General features: G+C 43.4%; 1 protein-coding gene across 2 annotated transcripts in view; it reads right to left on the reverse strand.

Annotated features, from left to right (window-relative positions):
* colec12 (collectin sub-family member 12) overlaps positions 1-20,998 on the reverse strand; it is a 51,441-nt gene that overhangs the window by 25,914 nt on the left and 4,529 nt on the right. Inside the window, exon 2 of one of the 2 annotated variants that reach the window (XM_035412538.1) lies at positions 19,788-19,838. In XM_035412538.1, coding sequence (XP_035268429.1) covers positions 19,788-19,838 — 51 coding nt within the window. Of the gene's footprint in view, positions 1-19,787; positions 19,849-20,998 lie in introns of those variants that run through there. The other variant, XM_035412537.1, reaches the window with a different exon arrangement.

The following is a 20,998-nucleotide window of genomic DNA, read 5'->3' on the forward strand; positions in this document are numbered from 1 at the left end:
CGCCATGTGTAGCCTGAGACAAAGGCCCGTGAGGCATGGCCTCTTCCGCAGGGACGCCAGTCACATGACCACATGTAATAACTTGTTCTGTTGACAAAAACCTTTAAGTGAGGCATGGAGTACCCACTGATATTTCCAGCTCAGTTTATGAATGTGTCATTGATTACACACAAGCTGTAAACAGACTAATTAAAACACAGTGAGCTGATTACTGACTGAGCACATTTTTTATGGTTCATACATGGACCTAAAATTTACCAAGGATAGCAAATACCCTCCCCTCTGATTGCAGAATGAGAAGAACAGCCCTGTTGAGTGACTCCTTGAGTGACAGACACTCTGATCGTCCACAGACACCGGCTTTGAATGAGTACATTGCATTACAATACATTCACAAAGCAGACAATGCTCATCCAGAGCAGCTTTATATGGGTATACAAATATAATTATTACACTAACTACATTCAAATGAAGGCAGATGACACTTGAATGAATATCTGTTTTATTTTGCGTTCAAGAGTATAAGGTGAAATTCAACCTTTCTGGGTCCATCAACAGACAGGTTGTCATATCTTTGACTCAAGAAAGAAAATTCTCAGTGAAAAACATTCCCTTTTTGTTTGAATCCACGACAGAGCAAAAGGTGTCAACAGGAACCAGGCCCTCACGGGCTGGCTGGACAGTTTGGCAGTCCAGAAGAAATAAAAGTCATGTGTGGGGGAGAAGCGTGCGTGAAGCTGATTACCTCCGAGCACTCTCTTCCTCCTTCGTCCTCTACTGCCGGTGACTCACGCAGAGAGCTGCGGAGCTGTACTTCGCTCTTATTTTTTGCTTCTGCGTCTGAGCCAGAGCTCACTTTTCGAGACGAAAACAACATTCCTCCCGCGCACTGGCCGCCGTTTATCTCCTGGCATCCTCGTCCTGTCACTCGCCGTGGATTTCTGAGCTCCAAAATATTACACATACTTCCTAAGAAGTGATTTAGAGAGTGAAGTTACATCAGATTCCCTCAAGTGTGTCTGCCGCAGTGTATCATTTACATATATGCTATATATGCTATATTTTGAATAAAATCTACTGGTCTACTACTAAAATCAACTACCATTACTCCTCTTAAGTTATCAGTATATTCTATTGTCAATAGCTTAGTTAAGTTATAACTCTATTGTACAATCTGTGATCGAGCCACCAGGAGGTTACTTATAAATGCAGAAGATTTACATCACAGACAGACAGTGTAGCTGCTCAGCAGCTGTAATTCAAAAGTACTGCTAAGCCATTCTCAAACCACAAAGGGAGCACAGATCCTATTTTCTGGCTATGACTACATAGAAATCACAAAACCTTTTTTCCCCCTATCTTGAGAGTTCAGCAGGCAATCTATGTATGCCAATGCAGTCCTTCTGATTCTCCTGCATCCATTTTGTTTTAATTCAATCTCTCTGTTCAGCTGTCCACTGCTCTGCACAGAGGGGGGCAGGTGTCCCCTTACATGTAGCCTCTTGATCCCGCAGATAAAAGAAGAGAGGCAAAAAGTGCTGTCCATACGCAGGGGAGGAAACAGCCTGTTACCTTCCAAAGGGAGGCACCCCTCAGGATTCCTGGCTCCACCTCCCCCCCCACCCCCGCCCCCCCCCCACCCCACCCAACGCTAGTCTGACCAATCAGTCGGGTCTACGATGCTCATAATAACATATCTGCACATTTATATTTTTCGCCAAAGTAAATAAAGGGACTTAGAGAGTTTTCATTATGTCTCCACTGCTAAACAAAGCACGCAGTCTCCACCACCCTCCTGGGGTGCCACCACCAGCCAGCCCCTTTCATGGGTGGAAGCCTCTGCTTTTACAGTGGCAAAACAAACAAGTTGTGTTTCTCCAATAAAACCAGTGCCCTGCACAGGGGACAACACACAGACACACACAGGCCGGGGGTCTGCAGCCCATTTGGGTTACCCAGCAAAATGACTACAAGGTTTTTCCCCAAAGGTTCCCTCAACAAAGGTGCTTTCCTGGTTAGCACAGCGCTGTATTTGGGGGTAGAGGCTCTCTGAGGTTAGTGACCTGAGTCCAAGAATGCAATTTCTGGAGGAAAGCAGAGGTTAAGTAAAGCAGGATCAGCGAGGGCCATGAATCAGGAGGAAAGCTGCTTCTGGGATCTCTTTGGGGGGGAGTAGGAAGGAGCACCTGGCTAGAGAAAGCTGGCTAGAAAAAGAACAAAATGTCAAGCTGTTTTCAGAGGGACCTCTCACATGCCATGTGACTGTGCGTGATACAACACTGTGTGGGATAGACTGTGGGCGGGGCATGAGACATGTGACCTGCCTCCTCCAGGAAGGATGAAGATGCTCACCATGTATTTCAATACCTTACACCTTAGTGTGTACACAAATCTGATGGCACAAGGATGCTGCAGCCACATTATTGCTGGGTGCAGTGCATTAAAACAGATTAGAGACCAGGAGATCTGGGCCCTCACATAACCCAGGCACCCTCTGCCATCAATGCCAGGAGGCATTCAGCCAACATTATATCAATCAGTGACCAACCTGTTCAACCAAGATCACTCACCAGAACATACACAGAACAGTACTGTCACCCACCAGAAGAGGAGTGCCATTATAACACAGCAGTAAATGTCACAGAATGAGTAAGGGCTGATATAGTCTCAGAAAATTATGGATATTTAAGTAGTTAATGTTACATTTCTACCCTATTGTGTCAAGTCTAACCATACAGTATGTAGCAATGCCAGTACCACCTGTGGCTGAGAATCCAACCAAGTGGCACATATTTGTCTGTACCATCACCAAGGAAGGCATTCAATCGTCTCACTGCACACTTCTGGCAATGACTGGGCTTCTGGAGTCTGCACCAAATGTGTATGAATTACCAATCTCAGGATGCACAGGCTGACAGAATGTGCTTTGGAGGATACATGTCATAGGATGTGCTCTCCTGCATTAACAAAAGACACCACAGCCATGGGCCGGATGAACAAAATATGCAGGAAGACTGGAAATTTTAACATATCTATGCCTGTTTGTTGTATTAGCTTATTCCAAGTGGAACATTAAATGTCATCCAGTCATGTAATTCTCAAAGAATTACAGACAATAGTACTTACTCAGTACTCAAGTGGAGAGGCCACATTTGTTTCCAGTGAGCTATTGTGGAAAAAAACTCCCTTTCAGGAACTTTTCAACAGAGCTTTGAAAATGTATGAGACAATAAATGTACGTAACTCATAATCAGTGACTTCCTCTTTTTTGCTTTATTTTGACTTAAATGGGCACCTCCTCCCAATGAGTTTTCTTTTTTGTAACCACCAGTTCCCCGGCCAAAAGAATTATTTGAGATTTAGAGCTTGGCTGAATGTTGCTGTAATAGCTGTAGGACTTTGCTCCTCTGGGCCCAGCCATCAGTGAGGGCCCTTATTGTTCTTCATCTAACAGGGTCACAAACATCCTCAGATGGTTCAAATGCCAATCAAAATGAGTCACAGTGCTGCAGGACCCCCCAGCCTGCACTGGCCGGGACAGAAAGAAAACAAACACACATTTCTTCTTCTCCGATGCACAAAAATGTACAGCTGGAAAAATAAATGCTGCGCTGGTATTTGAAGTGCGTGACTTTCTGACTGGGCCTTTTTCTTGCTTTGCATTTAAGTTTTTCTCGCATGCAGACGCTGCACACATGCACACACACATATGCAAGCACGCACACGCACACACACACGTACACACATACACAATCATAACACACACACACACACAGGCACGCACACACACACACGCACACACACACACACACACACACACACACACATACATACATACATACATACACACACGCTACACACATGCACACATACCTACTCACACCACATACATACACCCACACAGACACACACAAACCATATTTAGACACACACAATAAATACGGGACACAGTATTACTTAGTAGTGAAACATCAATCAAAACAATCTTTGTATGTAGACAATTTAATAAGTGAGAGAATGTGAAGAACTATGAAAGGGTTAACTCTGGATATGCTATTGAAACTCTGGGTATGTTGTGACACGGATGCCTTCATATAAGAAGCTAATACCGAGCACATTTTGGAGAGTGCCAACTGATGTTTCTGTGTAATCTGTCATGTCTTCAGACAGCACATACAGTGAAAGAGCAGATCTGAAGGCCATTAACATTCAATAAAGACAGAAAGACTGCATAAAGGAACACAGACACACTGTAATGTTCAGTACTGCTGAAGTTAAGGCCTCTCGCTTCCACACTGCTGGCTGCTGTTTGTATAAAGTCTCTCACGGCAAAGCCATAAACGGGACTATGTGTACTTTTCTGTTTTTTCATCTTTGTTCGTGCACAGCCTTGCTGGGGATCCATTTCAACATCCAAGGGTTTGCGAAAGCTTCTTTTTTTTTTGCAGTGTCCAGCAATTCTCATTTATTTCCTCTTACGCCATAAACAACAATGTGGGGATTATAAAGCCCTTTTTATTATTGAGCTACAGGAATCAACTCCCCCGTGCGTTACATGACAGTGCTGGCATGCTAGAGTGAGGTCATTTCTTGTAAAGCAGGAACACGTGTGCAGCACTCTGTGGCCCGGCGTTAACTGCACTGATTGGGCTTGAGGTGCGCATGTTTCCCCAATGACCTAGGTGCGTGGGGACACCTAACAAGTTCAATTACTTAACAGTTACTCACAGATGATAGAACAGACCCAATCAATCTGCCTCTGTTCCTTGTCTAGAGCTCTTGAGCCTTTGTAGCAGAGTGCATGCTTTTTGACTGTGGCGCTGAGGGATGGATCGATAGCAGCCATTTTCCCCAAAGTGAGGGGATAATTTCACTCTGGAGTGGAGTACTGTGGTTTTACGGTAAGTACCTCAGTGGTAACATGCATATCCTCGATTTACTTAATTTACCAATGTCCTGCATGCAAACTGGAGGAAAAGTACACCATGGGGGCCAATATAAAGGGTGTTAGATTACACAGCCTTTCACCTCCAAGTGTTGTTTTTTCTCTCATTGTGATGTCATCATGGTAATAGAGCACACAGCAATTTTAAGCTAATTGCACCATAGCAGCAAGTTGTGCTTTGCAGCGGCTGGTCTGCTTCAATGTTCTGAACTCCAGGCATGCTATCAAGAAGGGGACCTGGAAGTTAGGCTAACCGGTCATTTATCAGAGACTCTGGAAGAAGTCCAATTCAAACAGTTCATAGGGAGAGGTAAGATTTAAGAGGTCCTATAGAGAGGCCAATATACTACAGGACAGCCCACTGATCATTAGACTCTGCTGCAGGTTGGCTAGAGCATGCTTCGACTGTAAACTGACCCAATGGCCCTGTCCCACATGACACACCTAAGCGGACTGTTCACGCAGATCATCACATGACACAGTACATCTGAAGGAACCCATTAATATGGAGTCACTGGTTTACAATGATTTTCTGTTGCGTGGCAGACATTCACATTCCTGTGAAACCAACATTCCCGACCAAAATCTCCATGCAACCCTATGGTGTTGACTGTGGTTTGGGTTTAGGGTTTAGGGCTTCAAGTTGCAATGTAAGAAGCCCCACTTTTCTGCTCAGGGTCTGACTGTTCTCGGTAGCCAGGCAAAGAGGCTATTGACAATTTTCACCAGACAGAATTTGTTCCACCCTATCATCATCTCCCACAAATACACATTGTCCCAGGGAAGAGCTTGTGTCTGCATCAGCCAGCCTAGTTATTTGGCTGGTGGAGGGGTTGCCTGTCTGGGAGGAATGTTCTGGTATTCCTGAACGTTTTAAACGTTCCCGACTGTGGGCCTGTCCTGTCAGACTCATGTGAGCGAAAGCAGAGCAGCACAGGGATCAAAGAGGGTGAATTGACTGTGGTTCCCTGGTGTGAAGATTGACTGATCCAGCATCAGCTCAACAGAACCCAACAGAAAGGCCTCTTGGAATGGCCAGAGCCACTCTGCTTCTCTGGTGTAATCCTGAGGAATTTGGCGAGAACAGACAGACATTTTCAATTAAGACAGGACTGGCAAACCTCCAGGTAAAAACTCAACATATGGGACTCAATGGCCCAAAACAAGTGGTGGAGTAGGTGGATTTCTTTCATTTTCCATTAAGAGTGCAAAAATAAAGGGACTAAATGGAGTTCAGTGTAAATATGCATAATACTGAGTAAATATTCATTCTCCTTGCATCAGTTGGTTTGTCGTAACTAGTCAGCCCAGTTTGCCACAGTTTATATCAATCTCTCTACAAAAGCCTGGGGGTGGTGCACTTTCAATCCAAAAAATGCATTGCCATAAGGAAATTCAAATGGCTGAAACCATAATGTTTTGTATGCTAAATAAAAACCACCCTATAGAGAGTAATTTTGCAAAAGAAACTGACTTGCAAGAATAAGCCATGCACAATGTTTTTGTAAGTTCAGAGGATAGGCATTTTGAGGGCTGAAAGAACACTGGGCCATGTGCCATTGGCTATGGTGCAGTGTAGGGGGTTTCGGGACTGGCCTGTCCCGGTGGGTGGCCTGCCGCCTCAGTGGTTTGACACGATGGGGTGGCCTGTCAGTCGGCATGACAGCAAGCTGTCTGTGGCCACAGCTGTACAAGAACCGCATCTGGCCCTGCCAGAGCCCGCACTGATAGAGGCCAGACCAAAGAGGGGCACACTCAGACACATCTAAAGTTTAGTCAATTAGCCCTGAGTACTCCCAATCACATTAACATCAAACCCATGCTGTGGCAGCTCACACAAGCACACAAAAAATGTGTGACTTACACAGGAATAACTTAAACAGCCATTCATGACAAATTCAGCGAATGGGCCTGCTTATTGCAGAAAATCTTCCTCCGTATTTTTGAGCAGGATTCCAAAAAACGGCCTCAGCTGTTGCCAAAGCAACTCTGACTAATCCACTCTTAGAGAACCTCTCTGGTTGGTAAGGTATCTTGAACTAAACATTTCAATACAATTACCTGGTACACTGACAGGCATGCCATGACCAGAGCCCTTGTTCTCACAGCTTAGTTAAAACTATCAGTAGATCCGCTGCACCGTTTATTTCTCTGAAATGAGAAAGCAGAGTCCCCCTGAGGGTGTGTCTCTCTCTCTCTCGCTCTCTGAGACACATAAGCTCAGGGGGCAGCATTTACCACAGAACCTCTGAGAAGGAGGCCCGCGTCGGTGTGAGGTCCGGATGTTCGGAACCACCACAGGGACAGCAGAAATATACAGAGCTGTGGATTGGTGGTGGAGGGAGAGTGGGAGGGGTCCCCAGGTCCCACTGTGCACAGTAGGTGCTGTCTATCACTGAAGTACACAGCGTGCAAAGGCTCCCTCTGGTACTTTGGTCAACAATGTACTGAGCTCCAGTCAGAACCGGACTTTCAATATCCTGTCCAAATCCGTCTGGCAAATCACCTCATCACAAACAGAAGCGTGACCACCTCTCATTTCCGGTGCCTTCATCAGATGTGGTCATTTCCTTTTACATTTATATATCAACAGAGACTCTTCTCCAGAGCAACTTACAACACAGATTTCCATCAGAGTAGCCCCGAGTGGTGTATAATATGCAACAGTTCAGCAAAAAGAGTCAAGCGTCAAGACAGCAAGATGCAATGATTCAGGAAGTCTAAAATGGCATGGTGATTACCATTATCTTGAATGCCTCTCAGGTTCACAGCTAGGTTATCATCCTAGCTGTTTGTGTGTGTTATTTTGCATCAGTTTCAATGAAGCAAAAACAACACTGCAAGGCAAAAAAAAAAACTAGAAATACCGCCTCGCGGTTGTATGCCTCCGCCAACCAGTAGCCAGTTTGGATATAAAATGTCATCACTTCATCATTTTGTCCTATTAGACAATTGTGTAAAACTTTGTCATAATTAGCATATGAATTATTGAGTTATGGCCAAAAACGTGTTTTGTGAGGTCATAGTGACCTTGACCTTTGACCACCAAAATCTAATCAGTTCATCCTTGATTCCAAGTGGACGTTTGTGCCAAATTTGAAGAAATTCCCTCAAGGCGTTCCTGAGATATCGCGTTCACGAGAAGCGGGACGGACAGATGGATGGACGGAAGGAAGGGCGGACGGACGGACGGATGGACTGACAACATAATGCCGTTGTGGAGGCATAAAAACCCAAGACCAGCAAAAGTACCTATGAGCACTTTCAATCTGCCTCTATCTTGGCCCTGTCTGAAAATGTGATAGTCATTAAGGCTTTGACTGAGAGCTTGGAATAAAATGCAGAACTTTTTTTTCTCCACTTCCACTCTTTTTCTCAGAGTCCAGGAAATACTCGGTTGACTTTGGCTGCCTTGAGAGTAAATTTCTTTCATTAATGCTTCAGACCCAGAAAAACACAAATTTTAGCTGCCTTTTATTGGTTTGAGAAGATGAAGGGGGGAAAAAAGCCATCATGAATTACATATGTGTGATATCAGAGCAAGATGCCACTGGAACCAAAGGCTCTCTGTGGCTCCATCACCTGAGTAAGTACACATCCTGTTATACGGCAGCTCCCTACATGCTTTGGGAAAAGGTACAGATGAAGGTCATTAATATGCCTCTGCTTAAGTTCACCACACCTGCTTTAAATCATACTGCTTTTTTATAGAAACGTCTTGTCAGGAGTTTCTGCGTTACTTGATCCCTCTTAGTCTCATACCCTGCCTTATATCTGCTGTTTGTTTTTTTCTCTCTCCACAGAAGTACTGCAATTCAGTGCAAGTCTTTTACACTGAGACCAAATGAACACATTAGAGGGAGCAAGGCACATCTTTCTGTGGCAGTGTTCTTCAATCTTTGACAGACTTCTTTTTTCTTTGACTGAATGAGCAGATCTTTGCCTTATATGTGTCTCACACATATTGAAAGGGGGCCCACTCATTTCTCATTTCTAGATGAGAAACAGTATACTACCTCCAGGACAAAGAAGTTATACTGCTGCCAAAACAAACAAGGTTTTTAAATGAGATTGTAAAGCCCCTAATGCTTCAACATACAGCCTATTTCCCCTGCAGTTTTTAGACTGAAAGCTGGACTGTTGCATTAATGATGTGTCAAATGCATCATCCAGATTGGTGTGGAGGTAGCAGTTATTGACCCCTTGAAATGCGACTCAGATGCCTTTTTTATTTTCAAGATGTTCAAGATGGAAATGAGTTGCTCAGTTAACTCTGGCACTTGTTGCATTGATGCAACTGTTGACATGTTGAATGGTATGCATTGTCCCTTTTAAAAGGGTGAAAATGCACTGTCTGTGTCTTCACTGTATTTACGCCACAACTACAATGGAACTTCAACAAAATTCACAATAACCTCTCCCTGATGCAAAAGCAGCATTTTCAAGCGCAGACATTTTTTGGTCAGTTTCAGCTGCCATCAAAGGAAAAATGATAAGGTCTGGATGGCCCCTGCTCCTCTTCAGGAGACATACATCAACATCCTGGCAACAAGTTGACTCCCCACCTCCCCCCCCCCCCCAATCCTCCCCTCACCCCCCAACACACACCAGTTCTCATCCCCAGATAAGAAAATGAGGCCCCAAGCTTGTGGGAATCTCTTCACTGAACTTACTCAAAATCAGATGCCTTTGGGGGAGGGGGCTTTTATAGCAGTGGGCTGTTGTGTTCACTTGCACCAGGGTTACCACAAGTTTCGTGAGTTGCTCGTGAGGAAGACGTGATGACATGAGATGGTTACACCAACTCCTGCTACTCAAGGACAGACCACAATCCCACTGAATGAAATATCAGTTTTTCTGATGTTCCAGTGCTGTTTCACTGCTAATGGAATAGCACCCCCCCCCCCCCCCCTTTTAAAAATGCACCCTGCTACAATACCTTAATGTCCTAATGATGTGAAAATTAAATGGGTGAGAGTAGTCTTGATGTACTTCAACCTCCCTCATCAATGTTTCAGAAGGTGTACAATGTCTTTTTGCATGCTAACATACGTATTACTTATTATCATGTATGTCTGAACATACAGTATTAATAAAATTGAGGCAATAATGCTATTGTGCTATAAGAAGTTGGCAAACCTTCTCACAGTATGCTCACTTTATTATTTTAGGGTGAAATGAGAACCTTTCAAAGTAGAAGGTTGTAACCATAGTCTGTATAAAAATATACAGGTTGTTTCCCTGTAACAAGGCTGGTTCTAGCGAACAGGAATCAAGGCCAAGGGTGGAGATTATTTATGACAGTATCATGCTGCAAAAGACTGAAAAAAAACCTTGCTGCACTCTAACAAAAAGTTAAAAAAGGATAATAAAACAACACAAAGGTAAATACTTCAAGCTCCACCCTTCAGACTGCCAGTGCTTCTAAAAAACAGAGGAGCCAGTTCCCTGGCATGCCACTTGAGATTCCTCTGAAATTACTTCAAAATTACTCTTTTTAATCCAATTTAAAGGTTCTGGCAGAGCATCATTTAAAAAATCAAGAGTCAGCAGGAAAATATAGGATGAACAAAATACAAAAACAATTGTATTCTTCAAAAGAAACTGTGCTTTAATGTAAAAGTTGTAATTGGAACATTTACTTCCTGTTAAAGAGCCATTATAAACTTTAAAATGACCAAAACATGAAATAAAACAAAGCAAATAAAAGTTGTTTGATGCTGCTTTTAGTGATTGATATTTCTAGGCCCACCTAGTTAAAGTCTTGGCAGTAGAAAGGGGGCCTCTTAGCTTTGGGGAGGTAATGGTACTGAGTCAGCATGTTCCAGTCCCACTCACACACAGCCGGGCCAGTGGAAGAGAGGTTCTCTCTTGAGGAAGTGGGGTGGGATGAAGGAGGTGTGATGCTCAGAAATCTGTGGATTTGGTCCGATGGAAATGGAAATGAGGCCTTACTGGCAGCCTCACTGAACTCTTCTGACGTCAGATCAACTCACAGGCTCAGTCAGTACCAAGAATCCTCTCATTCTTTCTGAATGTACAAGAAAATTCCACCAGGATCTCCAGCCATTTTTCACATACCCTTCTTTCCAGACGCAGAATTACTTGGAGGTTTCCCAGTAATGCGACTGCGTGAGATAAACCATTTAGATTTACTGTCTGGGCCTCCTATGTAAAAGTAGAAGTGAATGTAATAGTGAATAATCTCTGGGAAATGTGATATCATTTCATAACTGCAGCAGACTTTCTTCTGCACAGCATACCTAAACTTACTAAATAATAAACGGCAACACCGTCCTCTTCAGTGAACATGTCAGACCCTAAGATATTAATTGTATTTTTATATATTAAAATGCATTAACCTAATTTAAAAAAAACATGAATATTATTTCATAAATGCATATGCAAATGCTACATTCAAAATGTAAAACAACCACACAAATGTTCATTCCTTTTGCGTGTACGCTCTCAGACTCTTCATGCACCAATGTTCTGAGTAACACATCAATCCAAAGCCTGCTAGCATGGCACTAATATGCTAGGGCTGTTATCTTATCTCACGAGTTGCTGAAACGGGCCTCCCTCTTCACTCCTCCGTCCACTCTCTTTCTCCTCTACTCTTTCACCGCAGGAGTTTTATCCTCCTCTTTTCTTCATCTCTTACTCTGCTCGACACAATCAAGCCTACTCTGTTAGCACCTCTTTTTCCTTCATTCAAATCTATTCTCATCTGCCCCTTTTTGAGTCAGTACTATCCTTCTATCTACCACTTTCTCATATTCCTTCTCCCTTCAAGTCTTCTGGTCTCCTACGGAAGAGACCACTGTATATCATCTTTCTAGCTGTGCTGGGGCCCAGGGCTCCAGTTAAAAAGCCATTTTTATTGTTCTATGCAGACTATCCCATTCCCATGAAAATACAATGAAAGCATTTTTGTGATGCTGGACTGCATTGAACTAAACCAGACATACACTAGAGCCTGTCGTATTCGACTTTCCTTTTAATTTTCCTTTACAATTGGCTTTAAACTCCAGTTGGGGATGTTGTGAGAGAAAGATTTCCAGGGGGTGTTTTAATTATGAAAGAAACTTACATTTTCTTACATTCCACATCAGCTAATAGCAGGTTATATGGGCGCACAGCATGGTCTGTGTAACAGTATGTCAACTTGGAGCTTTGCACTCTGGTAATCAGTAAGAACCGTGCAGGTGCATTAACTACATGTGGAAGTCTACTTTATTTCAGCAGGCAGGAGTTAAATGCAGTGCAGAAGAATGTAATCAGTGAGGAATTAGAAGGCCACTATGGGGGGAAAAGACTTGAAGTGGACCCCCCCCCCATTCCACTCCCTTCCTTTGTACACACCAACTGCATATTATTGGCCTTTATTCAGAATTACAAAACTGAATGATAATGCCATATTGCTGTATTGCTGTATTGCTACAAGCAAACTCTTGTAACATAGCAGTCATTGCTAATCATAAAACCCATTTTTTAATCATTGAACAGATATCAGGATCCATTTCAATAGAATATTCTTGGAAAATAATTTTTTAAAAGGGTACCACTGGATATCCTTCTGAACATTAAGAATTTTGGGGTAAATCACAATCACAATAATGCTATAAATTGAATCAATTTCTTCTACTCCAAAATGGGCACTACCTAATTAAACATTGCAGACCAAGATGAAAGGCATCTAACAGCTTCTTCAAATCTGATTTCTTCATAGTGATATCTATTGTGCACCTTGAAATGCCTATGTACACATTCAGAAGATCTGACTGATTACTGACATGACCAGAAAGGCCATAATTATCTCTATGATTCCAAGAGACCCCAAAACAAACATCACGCGTTCATAGTAATACCACTATCCCCCCCCTCCCCCAAATCAGTCAAAATGACCATTAGCAACATGGCTAGCAGCTCATTCAGGGCAACGCTGCATTTTTTCCATTATTTAAACAACTTGGCAAGGTAACATAATCAGATTAGTGGACAATTGCACTTGGTTCAGGGTTTCTGCAAACTCCCTGATGTCTTGCATAGAACCAGAACTACTCTTTCCTTCCTGTTTCTTTCCCTCTGTCTTTTCCTCAATCATGTTAAGCATGCGCCAAGAGTGAGGTCTTGGCCTGCCTCTGGAGTTCCATAATTGCTTTTCAAGGTCCGGCACTTTTATAGGAGGAGCACAGGAGGACGACTCCATGCAGTCACCAAGTCAGCCCAGGCTATTTATGGCTAATGCCCTCTCTGGAAATTTTGCGGCCTACTTTCCTTGAAACAGCCTTTCAACAGCTGCGGCTGTCCTCCTGGTAAACCTGCATGTGTGAACCCTCAGTACGTACTAGTGGCTAGATTGTTAGCTCACAGACCTTAGTTTTCAGTGACAATGTTGCCAGTGTGACACAATCACGACAACGACTGCCCTTCTTGACAGTCAATTAGGAAAAGGTTATGTCTGACGAATACTACAATCAGACACAATGAAAACAGCCCAGGGCACTTAGAGACTTCGGAAGAGGACTTTTTTTATTTTATTTTTTATTTTTTTTAAGATTAAAAAAAATCTGAACAACTTGGTTTGACACTGAAACACAAAATATGAACTATGTAGTGGTCTAACTAAATCCCTGTCTTTTCATCTGTTTTGAAAACAAAGCTATTGAACATTTTGTGATGGTTTGTAGCGCCAACTTCAAAACTTAACAAGGCTACATAGCTGGCCTCACTTCAAAGAACACCATGTGGCAAACATATTCTGTCTATCAACCCAGTTAGATAGAAGATAACATATTAGGTTGTAACTGCTAATTATAAGATAAGATAGAAGTGCTTTTCCTTCAGATAACTAGACTGGAGTAATGACTTCTGTCAAGAACCGGGCTGTTGGCATAGGTAATTTGTCAGTAGTGGACTCTTTCACACACACGTTGTAAACACAGTTCAATCAGATGGAACCTATTCCAGTCCTGCCTCCCACAGCTGATAAGACTTTACAGCATGAAGTGTTTTGATACTAGGAGTCTGTATGTAATTCTAGACACCAGTATAAGCGTGAAGTGAAATATACTTAAATCAAAATAGTGTGAGCGTGTTGCTGTCTTCAGTTCAATGTGAAACTTTAAAGTGAGATTCCAGTGCATACATCTTAATGTTGATGAGAATTTGTTAGTCCCTAATATAAAAGCGGGACCCATACAATAAAGCCTATCACATGGATTTAAGAGAGAAGCATTCATACAATGGGCATAGTCACTGTCTCACTCACATAATTAAAGTTGGTCATGGTTTTCCAGTATTATTTAAGGTGTGTTTGGTCGGTGTTAGCATGCGAAAATACAATTAATAAAGGAGCTGAATTACTATGCTTGTTCACTTTCGTTAAAAATGAGATTGTGCTGCCATAATTGATCACATAATATAGAGGATATGTAGTCTAGTTTCATTTTTTTCCCATGGAAAAAAATAATACTTGGACTGCTGATGAAGTTCAAACAGCCACCACAATATGAGGCGAAGCAGCTTTCAGTGTGATGTCATGTGCTGCAGCTCTTGTTGGCTGCAATGAAGTGGACAGTGATCACACTGTACCAGGGTAGACAGCTTTGGCTTCATTTCCCTCCAACCATGTTCTGTGGCTCTACTGTGGAAAAGAGGGAGTACACTGTATACAGTAGAAAAGGCTCCACCCTTATTGGCTGCATTTCCCCAAACTAGAATTAAGTCCTGTTGTCTCACGCCAGCAACGAGTCTGATTTAACTGAAGAAACTGTATAAATGAATACACAGAAACTACAGGAGAGACTAAACCCTGCTGGGGGAGGCCCAACACTCTCCTCACAAAATAAAACACAAGCTGCAAATACTGCATTCTTTGATGATAATAAAGTGAAATGAAAACCAGTTGTTTTTTAACAGGACTGATCCCCTTTCGGTTATACTTCACTCGCAGTAAAAGAAAAAGAAACACACAGTCTAGCTGTGTTTCATTCATTTGTTCATTCAATAAGCATGAAGACAAGATTTACACTGTTCCAGTGGCATTGTTCCCCACAGGGAAAAAAATACCTGTACAAGCAACTTAGCATAAAATGGCTGAAGGTGACACACCAAGGCTAACAAGATCCAAGTTTACCTATTAGTCCTCATTTGGTTTCAATGAGAACACGACAGGCGCTCCCAGGGAGAGGGTGTGTAAAACAGGGATGGCTGAAGGAGGTGCGCCCTGGCTGCCAGGGAGAACCACTGGACCAAACCGCTCGTTCTGCTGACACAGCTGGAGCCCGGGCACAGAACCCGGGGCCCGGGTTCCAGGGGTATATAAGGTTGCACGGAGAAAAATGAAAACAAGTGCAGGAAACAGATCAGCACTCTGTGGGTTTTACACCGTCCCTGGGAGGCCTGGCTGCTTAAAACGCAGATGTTTTTGGGGGGCTGGGGGGAAGGAGAGACTTGGACCTCAATATAGCTCTCTCAAGTAGGTAAACCAAGACAGCCACTTTTTTTTTTAGATTTTTAGCACTGGCCTTATGTTTTCTGCCTGACATAAGCCGGGGGGGGGGGGGTCATAACAGACCCTTTCTAATAATTGCTCTCATAAGACATGATGCAGGGAGGTATTCACCAGCATGACTGGTTGGCACTGGCAGTAGAGACGCAAGAGAGCGGCATCCACGTAGGCAAATGTAGGGTGCCCATTCTTCTAAAAGTCTTATTCACTGCAGTCTCAGATCGCACTTTAATAGACACGCTACGCTCATAGGCAGAAAGACACCGTTTTAAATGGATACTTCTACTTCCACTTCAAAAAATGAATAAATATGCAGAAGTCTACAGGAGGGCTGCAGGAATAAGGCTTTGCTTGTTTCCATCTGGCAGGGAGAATAATGTGAAAACCATGTGGAAACTCCTCCTGTCAAGTGTCCTCAAACCCGGTCCCCAGTTGAGGCCCCTCCCCCTGGTGCTCTCACACTGGAGAAGTGTTGAGCGAATGAAGTGTGCCTGCACATGTGCGGATGATGGCAGTGACTTTTTCAGCAGGAGGAATGCCCATTAACACATTTCTGCACTTGGCTGTCAGTTTTGGCGGGAACATTTGTTTTGTTGTTGCACCTAAAGCTTTAATACGACCCAAAGGAATTTATTCCGCTCAGCCTGAAAAGCCTGAGGTAATGTTGGGTTCATCCAGAGGAATATAATCCAGACATAAACTTTAAAACACAAGGAGGAGAGAGACAAGCTTGCCAATGGTCTATGCTCTTGAAGTATATTATTTCAGTGTTCCTTCAAGATACATGAATGTGTCATTATGATTCTATTAGGAGCAGGGGATCGTTTCAGAACACGACTATGTTGTGTTGGAGGGACTGGGGTTATGAATCAAATTAATTACACTTCAAAAAATGCTTAATTAACTACATTTTTACTTCAATTTGTTACAATTTGTTGTTTTTTAGAGAACAATTTTAGGTTCATCCAATGAAACTTTTTTTAGTGTACATTGTGGTGTATGGTAACCCTATAGCAATCCTAACCTGATGGCTTGAAAAATGTTATTCGTGAAAGTAATCAAGTATCCTAAAGAGGCAATAGACTGATGTTATGGCCTAAACATCATAATATCCTGCTTTTAGTCCAATCCAGCTCCAACTGCATTTCATACCAAATAAGATCTTATGGGCCCCCCTATTTGTCCTGCAAAATCAGCAACGTACATGAAATACACAGAGAAAGTTTAGTCAGGAAACTCTTGCTGCAGCCTCAGCAACCACATGCTCTCACACGCAACCAATCACATGCAGGCATCACTATATGTTTTCATACTCAACCAATCACATGTACACATCACTACATGTTCTCATACTCAACCAATCACATACACACATCATTACACGTTCTCATACTCAATCTATCATATGCACATATCATGAATGGAGTGTCTTTTTTAAACCTAGTCAGACCTCTTAGTTGCTGCTTATTGCCCATGCTGCTTTTTGCATGCTATGTTTGCTGCAGCTCACACAATTGCACTCTTGGTCCACCACCCAAGCATCGACCTGTTGTTTGGATCTGCTTGTAGGTACTAGGGGTTTTGGTATTTCACCTGTTTAGTAGGGGATTTGTATCATGATCCCTGTTTGATTAGGTTAGTTAGGTTAGTGCACGCTTGTGCGCATACAGACATAACTAAAGGAGATTCAACTCCATTCAGCTGAAAACCCCAAATAATAACTTTTAACTGTACATTCATTAATACATTTAAACTAAATACGCAAGTTGTCCTGTCTGAAATGAAGAATTATTTCTTCCATACCTTTCTCTTCCTCATTAAATGAGAGTAAATTGAGTACCAAAACAAAAAGAAAAACCTAGAAAACTTCGACTTCACCAAGACCAGAGAGACCCCCTGCCATCATAGCTGCAGTCACGCCATTCCCACATATTTCACATTCACGAGCCACACATTCACTTTTTCTTCCTGTTTGCGGCCGGCCAGAGCGGGACGTAATCCATCAGGAAAGTAACAACATCGTGCTGCGTTTACGACCCCACCTGGGGGGGGGGGGGGGACGGGCGTGGGGCGGCCAGCACCGCGCTGGTCCTTCCACCGGCCGCACTGAGCCTTCCGAAACACAGGCGCTCGGAGCGTACGTCGTTCCCGCGTCTAGACGCTCCCCGCCCTGGGAGGCTGGTGTCATCTAGCGACCGGGGGCCCTGCCCGGGGTCCCATCAAGCAAAGTCAACTTTTCACTGCTCTCACAGGACGCAGTGCACGTTACATTACAGCGGTTTAAAGAGCAGTTGCTGAAGTTACGGTGCACCTGCACAAATACATGGGGAGTATTACTGTTCTCAGTGTAGGCATGATATTTATTTCTGTTGGCATCCTTGCGGAACATGTTAAACTCATGAATTACGGTTAGTGTCTTTGGTCAAGTTTAGGACATTAGTGTTAATGCACCGTTGGAATTGTGTACGACTGTAATGACATACAGTATGTCAACTGCATAGACATACAAAATGCATTTCAGATGATGCTGCTAGCAGCTTAATTAGCAGCTTAATTAGACTGTGTACCCAGCCAACTGGCCGTCTTCAAAAGACTATGAACAATAAGCAGACTGCTCACACACAATTAAACAATTAAGCTATTTTGAAGTCACTGTTTAGAAAAACTAAATATGCCTTTATGAAATGTAATTATTGCTCACTTGTCTGAATATTTATATCACATTATTCTATTACACTGTTAAATCACTTTCTGCCTGTTTTTTAAAGTACAGTTTATACATCAATTTCTTCCTGATATCTGCAGCAGTACAAAATATAATACCTGTAGAATTACGTACTTTAACATTACAAATGAAAATAATACAGTTTCACCCCTAAAACCATTTTGAAGAAGGATAATGGTAGAGAACAGTTATTACATACAATCCCCCCTATGGTCTTTCAATAAAGGTTGCACTTCATCACCAGTGCCCTCAGCAATCAGTTCTGCATTGACCCTTTGTGTAGTCTCCAAAGGGGCAAGAACTAGAAAAATATATATTGCTTTGCTGAATTAAAATTTTAAACAGAACCATGTGTTTTCCATTTTTATACTCAGCAGCTGACTCTGGTTTGATCAGTTGGTGGTAGAATAAAGTAAAACACTGCATCTATCTGTGGCCTGTAGTTATCCAAGAACATAACCACAGCTGAGAGTCAGTCTGGACTGGTTTGTCTCAGGAATTGTTCTTTTTTCCATATGTGATATTCCACTCATCCATTCAAGTCCACTCAAATGGATTAAAAAATAACAAATAATTTAACAAAGATCCTTCGCTTTTTATGAATCCCTGGCACTGGGAAAAGAGTAGCCAGGACACTTCCCCTCCGGTGACACTTTAATTACTTGTCTTGTGTTTTAGCGCAGATTGAGCTAAGTCCTGCCCGTCTCCGCGGGTAATGGGATAAACAGCAGGGCCCGCTCCTCTCCGCTGGCGATCCCCCCCTCGGTTCTCCTGGCCCCGCCCCCGGCCCTGCGCCAGAGGGTGAGTCAGTCTGACCCCCTTCCGCTGCCAGGCCCGGGGAGCGTCTTGGCTCATTTATTTACTATAATGGCCTCCTCTCGCCCAGCACCCGCGCCCTGCCGAGTCCTCCTATTCAAATTCTTCCCGGCGCGGAGGCCAGAGAAGACAGGCTGGGATAGGGTGAACAAAAAAAAACTGTATTCTCCTGAGAGGAGGCGGGGCCAGGGAGACAGGCTTCAGAGAAGGGGTGAGCATTCTTGACTGCGGCCAGACAGTTAAAACTTACCTGCTTTTTTGCCTTAAGGTCGCTGTAAGATCACATGAACTTTGTGAGTTCATGATCATTCCTGGTGGCGGACTTGGATCTTGGTGAGTTTCATTCCCAGGATGCCTAGAGATGCCCACAAGATTCCATGTGTTCTCAGCACCCTACCACTTCAATTTGTTTTGTTATGTTCTGCGCTGCCTTTGTGATGTTTCTCCATACCTTATCCTTATTAATGCTGTGGTTTCATTCTGTTATGTCGTATAAACTATGAATCATTTGAACCTTGAGACATTAGGGGGTGAACCAAAGCCTTCATGCAGAACTGCCTCCCAGTTTACGAAGAGTTCAGCCCTCACAAGGTTCACCTAAGGGTCAGTGACAAAAGCGATGCTCGTAAGTCATGCGGTGCAGGACGTACATCCTCCTGCCACCCCCACCTCCACCATATGCTTGCAGCAAACTGCACTCTGAACATCTGGGAAGAGGACGAAACCCACTCCCTTTTATCACCCTTCTATATCGTGGTCAAAAATTAACAGGAAGTGCTACTCACCAAACCTCTTGTATCCAAAGGACTGTACTTCCTCCTCATCAGCAAAGTCGTCTGTGGACATGATCAGAAATGCATCCATCAGCACCAGTGACAGAGAAAGGCAGAAGTTATAACTATAACTGCTTTCAAATAGTTCCACATTCCCTTGAATCATGGTTGTAAAAACAGAAAGGCAACCGCTGGCACATCTATACCAAGGAATACATTCAAATGACCTAAATGATTTTTGCTGTCACTATGCAATCATTAGTCATAGCCTCATCATGACCCCTATTGAAACCCATACCTCTTTGCTGACCCAGTATGAATGAAAAAAGGAACAAACAAAAAGGGCTCAACAAGAAGCTGGACAAGCCCCTCAGACATGAAGTGCACAAAGAATTAAGTGTGCTGCGCGTCACCCTCAAAATAACTTATCTCAGTGCATCTCCTTCCTGGAACGGTCTCAAGGGGTTTAGGACTGCTCCCATACCCTGTAAGGGCTCCAAATAAAACCCCTTTCATGTGGCTGGGGGGGCTCATGGGAAAGGATGAGGGGTGAGTTCGGGCGGTTTGCGTGTCTCCATCAGTGGTGAGTGAAAATAATGCGCAAGTGTTTCTGATAGGGACCGTGGGCTGCCCACGACACCGTCCAGGATGTCTGCCCTTGGGGGGCGCTCGGAGGTCAGGGAGACCACTGGCACGAGGACACAATGAGCAGGTCCAACCAGCTGAGCCGAGCAGGCAGTGTGGAATGCTGGTTCATCTTCTCAAACAAAAACAAATAAATAAATGATGGATATAAATATATATCCAACCAAGCGAGAAACACAAGCTTCCCTCGCATGTTTATTGTGGCCCTGCTTCACTTCATGGAAAACAGCCACCCTGGGGCAAGGAAGGCAAGAGAGGACACAATGTCCTGATGCCTGGAACTGCTGCCTTATGTGGGTTCTCCGCCATATTTCAGGTCTATGAAGATTGGCAGGCCACTTTGCCGAAACCTATACGCTACAGAACAAAGCGAAATGTACTGCTGTCAGAAAAGGGTATATAAACCAACACTACCCGTTATAGAATGAAAAAGCATTTTTTTGTGTTGTTTCAATCCTCTGAAAAGGCTGGGCCTCGCAGACAAACGTATGTCAAAATCCCACGTCAGGTCTCTTAAATGCAAGTCCTGGAAGGCCGCAATATATGCTGGTCTTTGGTGTGTTTCAGCTCTTGAATGC

The sequence above is a fragment of the Anguilla anguilla genome, chromosome 4, assembly GCF_013347855.1.
Source record: "Anguilla anguilla isolate fAngAng1 chromosome 4, fAngAng1.pri, whole genome shotgun sequence".
Taxonomy (NCBI): Eukaryota; Metazoa; Chordata; class Actinopteri; order Anguilliformes; family Anguillidae; genus Anguilla; species Anguilla anguilla.